General features: G+C 34.9%; 3 protein-coding genes across 3 annotated transcripts; 1 reads left to right on the top strand and 2 right to left on the bottom strand.

Annotated features, from left to right (window-relative positions):
- Positions 1-1,012: 1,012 nt before the first annotated feature.
- On the top strand, positions 1,013-3,679 carry LOC107950665 (cation/H(+) antiporter 28). Its single transcript, XM_016885554.2, has 4 exons — positions 1,013-1,212; positions 1,322-2,321; positions 2,403-2,992; positions 3,074-3,679. Exons 1-4 carry the CDS (start codon positions 1,033-1,035, stop codon positions 3,677-3,679), a joined length of 2,376 nt encoding a protein of 791 aa, XP_016741043.1. The 5' UTR covers positions 1,013-1,032.
- A 240-nt stretch (positions 3,680-3,919) lies between these two features.
- On the bottom strand, positions 3,920-5,565 carry LOC107950661 (DNA-directed RNA polymerases II, IV and V subunit 11). The gene is made up of 5 exons (XM_016885545.2): positions 5,364-5,565; positions 5,204-5,293; positions 5,003-5,081; positions 4,792-4,887; positions 3,920-4,225 (listed from the first exon to the last, which is right to left on the bottom strand). Exons 1-5 carry the CDS (start codon positions 5,414-5,416, stop codon positions 4,193-4,195), a joined length of 351 nt encoding a protein of 116 aa, XP_016741034.1. The 5' UTR covers positions 5,417-5,565; the 3' UTR covers positions 3,920-4,192.
- Positions 5,566-6,838: 1,273 nt separating this feature from the next.
- On the bottom strand, positions 6,839-9,542 carry LOC107950651 (polygalacturonase QRT2). Its single transcript, XM_016885535.2, has 9 exons — positions 9,158-9,542; positions 8,943-9,074; positions 8,685-8,852; positions 8,549-8,569; positions 8,251-8,458; positions 8,076-8,157; positions 7,897-8,005; positions 7,248-7,364; positions 6,839-7,167 (listed from the first exon to the last, which is right to left on the bottom strand). The coding sequence occupies exons 1-9, from the start codon at positions 9,476-9,478 to the stop codon at positions 6,940-6,942; spliced, it is 1,386 nt and encodes a 461-aa protein (XP_016741024.1). The 5' UTR covers positions 9,479-9,542; the 3' UTR covers positions 6,839-6,939.
- Between the last annotated feature and the right edge of the window lie 369 nt (positions 9,543-9,911).

Below are 9,911 nucleotides of genomic sequence, written 5' to 3'. Positions count from 1 at the left end.
AACTTGATAAAATATGCAAAATATTAAGGGCTAAATTTATTATTACACCAATCAAACGAAGGCAACATCAACATTCTATTTGCTGACCAAATACATTTTAATATTGAAGTAACTAGAATTAAAAATTCACCTAATAAGAATAATGGAATTAACAGAAATTAAAAATAAAAATTCATGGCGAAAATAAGAACTCGTTAAAAAACTTAAGTGACTATTTAACTAGTTTACCCTAATATTTTTTATGTCAATTTTACAAAAAAAAATATCAATTGGTCATATTTTAAATATTCAAAATTTTATAATTAAAGATTTATAAATTTATAAAAAATGAGAAAAAAAAGGTGTCCACAACCCTTCTGAAATTAAAATATTATTATTTTATTTATTTTTATTAAAATATTATTTTGTATAAGTGATATTGTCAGATATATTGACGGCACTATCTTTTACTGTTTGAAGCAACTTAAATAAAGTAATTAATACTTCATATTATCAATGTAAAAAAATCTAAATTAACAAAATATGTAAATTAAATTTATTATTATGGGTATGATATATTATATTCGTGCTGAAAAGTGACTTAGTTGAACTGTTCAAATATTCGGAGACAATCAGAAAATAAATCCTAGAAATTGATGAGAATACCCTGGTCTATATGTATATAAAAAGGACTCCAAAAAGACCCAGTGGATTCGTACGTGTACCGTCTTTGATAATTTTCTATTTGTCTTGGATTCATATATTATTATATATATGAATCTAGATTCACCACTCACATGTTTCAATCTCCTCGACTTGCTCCTCCATTTCTGCTCCTCGTAATATTGCAACAATTTGCATCCACTCGTTCCACCTCCTGCTAAAGATTCACCAGCACAATGAAAATTGTGACAAATTTTACATCCCACCCCCCCAAAAAAGAAGAGATTGATTTGTAGCTAATAAAGTATCAAATTTTGGATTTGGAAACACGAACAAGAAAAGAAATAAGGAAAAAAAAAAAACAAGACACCTTTAACTTAATTGCCAAAGATGCCGCCGGTAACCACATCCTCAAACGTCACCTTCCATCCATGCTTTTTAAGATTTGATGCCGCCAGTGTAAGCTTTTCTGGGAAGATGGTTGCTCTTATTGCAACATATGTTCTTAGCAGAGTTGTGCACCACCTTTTAAAGCCTTTCTCCCAACCTTACATGACTTCTGATCTTGTCGTATGTATCTAATTCCCATGTTGTCCTGAAATTGATTTCATTGCATTGGTTTGTGATTATATATAATAACTAAAGCTAAGTTATACGTTGGTGTTTCTAATGCATGCAGATAGGGCTGATTCTTGCAAGCTTACCACATGCACGTGATTCTTTCACAAGCCTATTCAGCATTACTTTGGAAAACATCGTTGACTTCGGCATGATTTCATATGCCTTCGTTTTGGGTCTAGAAATGGACCCTTATGTGATCTTTAAGTCCCCGACTCGACATGCGATGGTGGCCTACGCCGGAACAGTGTCCACGTTTGTTGCAGCGTGCGCTATAACTCCATGGCTGCATTATTTGAGAAATTCAAGCGTGATAACCTTCACCTTGTCCCTGTCCATCAGTCTTTCCGGTAGTGGCTCTCACATACTTACCCGCCTCATGACCTATCTCAAAGTAGGCAAGTCGGATATAGGAAAGCTTAGTATTGGTGCAGGGGTGCACTCTGATATGATAACCATGTTTTCGGTGGTCCTGTCATTTGTCTTTTTTCCATTGCAAGAGACTGCGAATTTTAGAGAAGGAATTAAGACCGCCGTCAAAACCGGGGCTGCACTTATGCTTCAAACACTGTTGGCAGCAAAGATTTCACCGGTTTTCATGAATTGGATCAACCAGTCAAACCCTGAAGGAAAGCCCCTCAAGGGCTCCCACCTTGTCCTATCAATGGCCTTCATGACTGTTATATGCTCCTTGGCACCATGGATGGGTTACAACTCATGTTTGAGTGCATTTATGGGAGGGCTCTTTTTACCATCGGAGGGGCGAATATCGAAATGGACGATTAGCAGAATCAACAACTTGTTAAGCACACTTTTTTACCCACTTTTCTTCTTCTGGGTGGGGCTGAGGGTTGATATCTCAAGTTTTGCAGTAGGCAATATTGGAACATGGGTGAGGCTTTTCTGTCTTATACTGATCGCAACAATCGGAAAAGTGGGTGGAACACTCATCTGTGGCTTAACGTTAGGTTACCATAGGCCAGAATTGGTAGCAGTTGGATTACTTTTGACGGCAAAGGGTCATTTTCACGTATACTTCGCTGTTGATGCACTCAGGGTTAGTTTACTCTTTCCAACGTGATTATAATTCTAAAAAAATAACAGAGTAAAGCTAAAATATAAATGAATTAAATTGCAGCAAGGAAAGATCGATGTCACAACATGTATCTCGATGGTGATTCTGATATTCTTATCTGTGATACACACACCGTTTATTGTGAAGCATATAATAGAACGGGCAAGGAAACGCGTACCAGTTCAACGGATGACTCTACGGTGGCTTGATCCTTCAAGCGAACTTAGAATTTTGCTATGCCTGCATGGAACTCATAATTTGGAATCTGGCATCAGCTTAATGGAGATCTCTCGAGGCAAACCTGCGCCTGGACTTTTTGTTCATGTCACTGACATGATTGAGCTGACAGAGAAGATAGCTTCAACGCTGGTACCTGGTGAAGGAGTAGACAATATGACAATAACCGATAACTCAGTCACAGAAATGAGAGATGAAATCACCCGTGCTTTTCAAACTCACATAAATGAAAATGTGGATGGTGGTATCATGCTTAGCCGAATGCTAGTACTTTCCACATTCAATAGCATGCCACAGGATATTAGTGTTTTAGCAGAAGACTTGATGGTTTCCCTTATTTTGTTGCCCTTCCATAAGAGATTGAAAGCAGATGGCACCCTAGATGAAGGTCATCCTGGTTTCAGACATGTGACTCGTAAGGTAATAAGAACAAGAGAGGTCAACCATTATTTCAAGTACCTGTAATTTTCAGAATAACAATATTTTTTGGTTGTTTAACAGCTGCTTAGAAACGCCCCATGTTCTATTGGAATCTTGGTGGACAGAGGGTTTGGATTTACTGAAAGATTGTCAACATCATCTGTATCAAAAGTGGCTGTCATTTTTATCGGAGGCAAAGATGATCAAGAAGCTCTAGCATATGCTGGTCGTGTAGCGTGGCATCCTGGAGTAAAGCTGACAGTAATAAGATTCCTAGTAGACAAAAATTCGGAGCACGAACCACGGAGAGTGAATAACAGAGCAAGTGTGGGAGAGCAAGAAGAAGAGATGAAACTTGATGACGAGTGCTTCGCTGAATTCTATGAGAAATATGTAGCAGGGGGGAACGTGGCTTATATGGAGAAGCATCTTGCAAATTCATCTGAGACCTACACTAATCTTATGTCAATAGGACAATATTCTCTTATCATTGTAGGGCGGGCTGGAAGAGTAAATACAGTATTGACGCAGGGACTTAATGATTGGCAACAATGTCCAGAATTGGGTCCTGTTGGGGACGTACTTTCAGGGTCTAATTCCGCATCTGGTACCTCCATTTTGATTATCCAACTGCACAATATTAAAGGACAACTGGATGGCCTTAGTGATGAGTTCTCCATTATGTAAACACCAATCCTAGCAAGGTAGGTTTAAAACTTAGGATATCAAAATCCAAACCTTATAAATGTAGCTTGTAGGATGATATATATATACATATACGTATATATGTATATATGTAGCTTGTAGAAATGCTACTTACTTCAAAGGACATTCCAGAACCCAGCTTTACAAACTCTTATCATTCCAAAAGTACAGAACCATTAAGCAAATATATGTAAAAAACAAGACAAATGCACAGCTAGTATGTAATACAGAATCATTTAACTATCAAATATCATTAGCAAATGCACAAATATATCATAGATAAGTAACATTTTGCAATCAGTCAGCTTGGTTAGGAAAACATAATAGAGAAAGCAGAAGGATTGTTTCTTGAACAACTTTGAGACAGATTTCAAAATAGTGTCATTACAAAAGCCTGAATAGCATGCATTGCAGATGTCTCAAAGTTATTTGGTTGTTTTTCCTTTCAAAGTCATAACACAAAACCCCTGGTTAACTGAGCGCCTCAAACACACATTAGAAGTCCCTTGAATGCTTTTCTACCTCAACCTGCAAAGAGAAATATAAAAAGCATAAGGATGAAGCTCAATACAAGCACGAAACTCACCAGAACTATCAAAATGAATGATTTTTAACATTAATATATCAATAAAATATTCAATTTTAAGTAAATTGGTAGTTATGTCATATGTGAAAGCTTCTGTTGGGTGTTTGTGTGTGAGACACACACACACACACAAAGAGAAAGAGAGAGAGAGAGAGAGAGAGAGAGAATTATAATCCTAATTTGTCACAGGTTCGTGAAAGTGCACCCTAAGCAGATCATTCTAATTGGACAAGTGAAGAAGTGATGCAAGCAATTTTATGAGTAGAGTTATATAGGCAAACTGATGACTAATCTACAATAAGAAAAAAGGTACTTTAATAGGAAATATGATAGTTATCACAAGTCATCGGTTGGAGAAGTAGTGGTATAAGTACTTGAATTTCTTCATGGAATTTTAAGTTAGATTATATTAACTACCTTGCAGTCGGATACAAAAGCAATTTCCCCTATGTAAACGAAATTTAACCGACAGTAGCACTAGTAAGTTATGAAGAAAGACAAATGTCACCTCAAATGCACTCTTCAGATGATCAAGTTCCTTATCCAGATCGTTTATAGCCTGATTATATGCTTGCATTGGAGAAGACTGACTGGTTGTGTGGATCTACGAAATTGCATCAAATTGGTTAAAACCCGAAAACAACTGGCACCGGAATGCATTCGATAAAATCCAAAAAATTAATAGCGTTTAGCCCTATCCAACAAAGAAAAAGACTAACCCTAACAAGGATTTTGTACTGCAGAGGGTGAGGAAGCTTGTAGCCAGCAAACAAAACGTTCTCATCTCCATGCAATTGCCTGATTGTTTATCACCGTTAACAATAAAGGGAGGAAAAGACAAATAATTAGGAGCTTAATCCAGCAAAAATAAGCAAAAAGAGACGAAGTTTGAAAGGGGACGAATATCGTATGATGCGTACATTCGGAGGATGTTGCCGATGGTGTGGTCTTCTCTCTCGATTGTGAAGGTGGCCGCATTTATTATTTTGGTGTCTCTCTCGTAAGAAACCCTAAAAATTTAACCAACAAATATGTAGCAGTGAGTTTGATAAACAGAGGATTTAGGGATAAAGAGCCTACTTTTTGGTCCCCTCGGGGACGACGAATCTCTCGTAACGGTCGGGGGCGTTCATGGCCTTCTCACTCTTTCTCTTCTCTTCTGCAAACTCTTGCTCTCACCGCCGCCGGAGAAAATCAAAATGGTTTGGTGGCTCAGCCTCGGTGCCAGTGTAACTGTTGCATGAAATGGGAAGACCCCGTGGGAATGAGTCATTACGATGTCGTTTCAACTTGTGCTTAAGAAAAATAATATCTCAAAAATTAATTTTCCTCCCTCTACTCTATTGGTTAAAGTTTATTACAAGTCCCTCTATCATATCATATCATCAAGTTCATTTTAATTTCTATATTTGAAAAACTAACATTTTAGTCCTTACACATTAATTTTATTGTTAATAAAATGACGTGATTTAACGATGACTGATGTAGTATTAAATCAAATTAAATTGTTACATATCAGCTTTGAAGGTTTTACCCCAAATTAAATTCATAGAATTTGAATATTAGATGTGTGCTAGCTTTACAAATATCTTAAACACAATACCAATTTTTCTGCTAGTTAAACTTGAACCTACTTAATTTGTAGGGGAGAAGCCAAAAAATTCTTTTTGCGCTGAAATTAAATTATAAATTTCAATAGCCTAAATATTTATAATTTTTAAATGATTAAATCAAAATTTTATTATTTTTAAGGGGCTAAAGTGCTATTTTAATTTTATTAATTTAAAATTTTAACATTTTTAAAGGAACTAAATGAATAATTTTTCAAGGGGCGAAGCTAGAAGATATTTTTAAAGGCTTAAATTAAATTATAATTTTCAATAGTCTAAATATTTATAATTTTTAAAGGATTAAATCAAAATTTTATATTTTTAAGGTGTCAAATATAATTTTATCTTTATTAATCTAAATTTTTTAAATTTTTAAAAGAATTAAATAAACAATTTTTTATTTTAGATGTCCCTAATTACGGCACTGTTGATTTGTATAATTAAGTTCACTTATAAAGATTCATTTTATATGTTCTCCTTTGGCTCTCCTCCAACTTTTGGATGATAATATCATATCAGAATTTAACAATTAATATCATATATTCTCATTTCTAAATTTTTTCATTTTTCTTCTGCATTTTTTTTTGGTAGAAACAGTAGAGTTAGAAATTACAGGATCTTCTAGAATATTAAGTTTAGGTAAAGTGGTTAAAGTGGTTAAGTTATTAGTTTGGCTAAGTTATTAGTTTGGTTAAAGTGGGGGAAGTTAAGAAAACAATGCCCCTCTTCTAATTTTATGTATATTACTTATAAAATATTTTATTATTTTAGTATCACTCATTATTTGGGTTACAGTTCAGTTAAAAAATTATTAAAAAATTTATTTTATTTATAAAAAATATATAGATACTAGGTGAAGCTAAAACAAAAACAATTCAATTGCTAAAACTATCCACAAAATGTGGTTTTTTTTTTTTATACTTTCGATGCGTTTGGCAACAAGTATTTTAACATACACAAAATCACTCAAATATTTATACTATGATCAAGTATTTTAACATTATACATGTTATATATAGTAGACCAATAGATAATTTTCTCCTAATTTAGGATTGAGATGAGCAGGGTGGTGAAACATCTCCTCGATAAGATAATATAACATTAGCACATGAAGATGAAGCTTGTTTAGTTTCTTCAGCCTTTAAAGCTACATTTTGCAAATAGATCTGCCGGCAAGGAAAACTCTGGCTGCAGTCGAATTTCATGGCCACGTTCGAGGCACTTGTTCCTCTGATGTTTTGGTAAAGTACATTGCTCACTTGTACCGCTGATGTCTGAACACATATAATTTATTTAATGCCTTGGCGTTTAAGGGTTCGTGTTTAAGTGAATAGATAGGTAAAGGAATTTTAACCTGTTTGCGACATGGTTTTTCTTGATCACAATAATTTTGATCAATGATTATAGGGTTACTGACGTTGTACATCAAGATGTTTTGAAATTTTATGTTTTTGGCATATCCTGATCCTCCCTGTAATAGAATTTTCGATCATATTAATTGAAATTATAAAAACATTGAATTGAATCAACAAACAATTAGCAGACCTTATCATTAATTTAAGAAGGATTGTTGATGATGTTATAATATAAAGTATAATATGCAATGAATGAATGACGTTCCTTGAAAAGCAAATTAAGCACTTTGTGTTTGGAAAACCTTTAGAATTTCATTGGATTAGGCAATGAATGAAAGAATTTCTCTGTCGAGTGTCGACAGTTGAAAATTTAGGTCAACAAATTGTATGGAAAAGTCAAGAAGTAAGTGGAAATCATTAGAGGTTGTTTGTTTGAAGTCGTTGGCATGCTGTAATCGTTCAGTTCCATATTTTTTCTACTCTTTCTCAATTAAATCTAGTAGTTTTGCTTCTTGTTGGTAAGAGTTTTCTCATCTCAAGTATTGCGCCTCAATTATAGGATAATACTCATCATTAACCCAAAACTTTAATCCATATTTATTTTAGTAAAAGTTTTTAAACTTAACAACTAATCGCTCATATAATTACCTGCCATGTTTTTATTCGAACTCCGTTGCCGGTTCCGGAAAGTGTTGCTTTACTAACTATTACATTAGACACATATGCCGCAGTGTTTTCGGCTCCCAAGCTCCCAATGCTGCAAAAATACAAAATCATTAGGAATTTCGCTTTATATTTGCCTGAAAATTTAGTGGTGAATTAGAGACCTGATTCCATGGCCTGGTCCGCAAGTTATACCGGTGGCATGTACATTCTTGGAGCCGCTCACTATTGAGATGCAATCATCGCCTTCATTTTCAAAACATAAACATGATTTTTATCAGCATATATACCAATTTCGATAGCCGATTGTGTATGCATGGTATATATATATATATATACCTGTCCCGATGACACAGTTGTTAATGTAAATATTCTGGGTTCCAGTCACATGAATGCCATCAGTGTTGGGACTGTTCCCAGGTGCCGTCACCAAAAGGTTAAATGCTTTTACATTCACACATTTTTGAAATATAACGTGCATTTGTTGTGCATCTTTTATACGAAGACTTGATACTCTCAGGTTAGTGCATTCATTGAAGGTTACAGCCTGCATGTAGGTAAATATATATATATATCAATACACAATACACGTACGTATACGCCATATACAAAGAAGTACAGAAATAGAAAAGCTTACAGTTGGAGCTTCCTTGCAAGGCTGCAATTTTTGATGATGGAAATACAAAAATAGAAGAAGAAGAAGAAGCAAAATAATTAGTCGTTGATATTGAAATATTAATTGGTTGATGGAAAATGATGAGAAAATGGCTTACGAGGGCTTTATTGACTTTGCAGGACTTTTCCCACCATGTTTTGCCATTACCATCGATGATGCCTCCACCTTCGAGTCGTAAATTTTCAACGTTATCAAAGTAAAGCCATCGTCTTCCATTATCTTGGTAATCCGAGTGATCCTCAGTGGCTTCGAGTGTTCCATAGATCTATCATGTTGAATATTACAGGGAAAATTGTGATATAATTCCATGCATGAGGCATGCAAAAAAATAAAAAATAAAAAATAAAAAACTCACCTTCAATAGAAGAGGAGATTTGCAGGGTCCTGAGAAGTTAATTGGCTTAAGACGATAAATCTTCTTCTTGGAGACCACCATAATAGCTCCTTGAGATGAAGAACAAGCATAATTCCAAGCTTTCTTAAATGCCTATGTCAATGAAAAAAAATTGATCATCACAGGCAGAATAAGATAAATAATCTTTTTTGTTATAAACATGAGGTAATACCTACCTGAGAATCATCTCTTCCATTAGATTTAGCTCCGAAATCATCTACATTGACTACCTTCGGAGTCGCTGCACCACTTGGTCTATCAAGCCTCGACTGGATTTCGTTATTATAGTAGGGATTATGATAGTTTCGCTGACCGCGAACACCGAAGGTGCGAAAATAAGGATGGCGATACGATGTCGGGTGGTGATAAGCACGGCCTCGACGAAAATCAACGTGAAATGGGTCCTCCTCTCTGTACCTGCCAAGGCCAAAGCAATAGGAGGACAAAGAAAGGAATGTAATCACAAGTGGGAGACAAAGAGTTTTTAGGAACATCATGTAACTTCACTTTTAGATGGGTGCTTAAAAAAAAGGAGCTAATGAATTGAATATGCTTTAATTTGTCACCAAGTGAACATATATTTATAGGGAAGCTTGGAAGTTGCTGTTTAATTTGGAGAATCAATGAAATTGTATGTCCAATTGCTATCAATGCAATTAGGTCCTATAATTAGAGAATGCTGATGAGTGCTGAAGTCAGACTCAAAGTCAAGAGGTATGCATGTGGATTATAATTTTCTATAAATTCAGACAAAACCCGAAACTTATTGGAAAGCCCAATAATTTCATGTTAGTTAGAGCAGTTAATGGTTAATACATGGGAGTTGCACATGCATGAATAAAGGGCAGTAGTGGTAATGGATGATGGAATTAGGTACAAATACAAACATATTTTTCAGTCATTTTGGTATTAGACCACCTATATTTTTGT

Source organism: Gossypium hirsutum, chromosome A08, assembly GCF_007990345.1.
Source record: "Gossypium hirsutum isolate 1008001.06 chromosome A08, Gossypium_hirsutum_v2.1, whole genome shotgun sequence".
Taxonomy (NCBI): Eukaryota; Viridiplantae; Streptophyta; class Magnoliopsida; order Malvales; family Malvaceae; genus Gossypium; species Gossypium hirsutum.
Note: the sequence above shows the minus strand (reverse complement) of the source record. Positions and strands in the feature narration are given on the sequence as shown.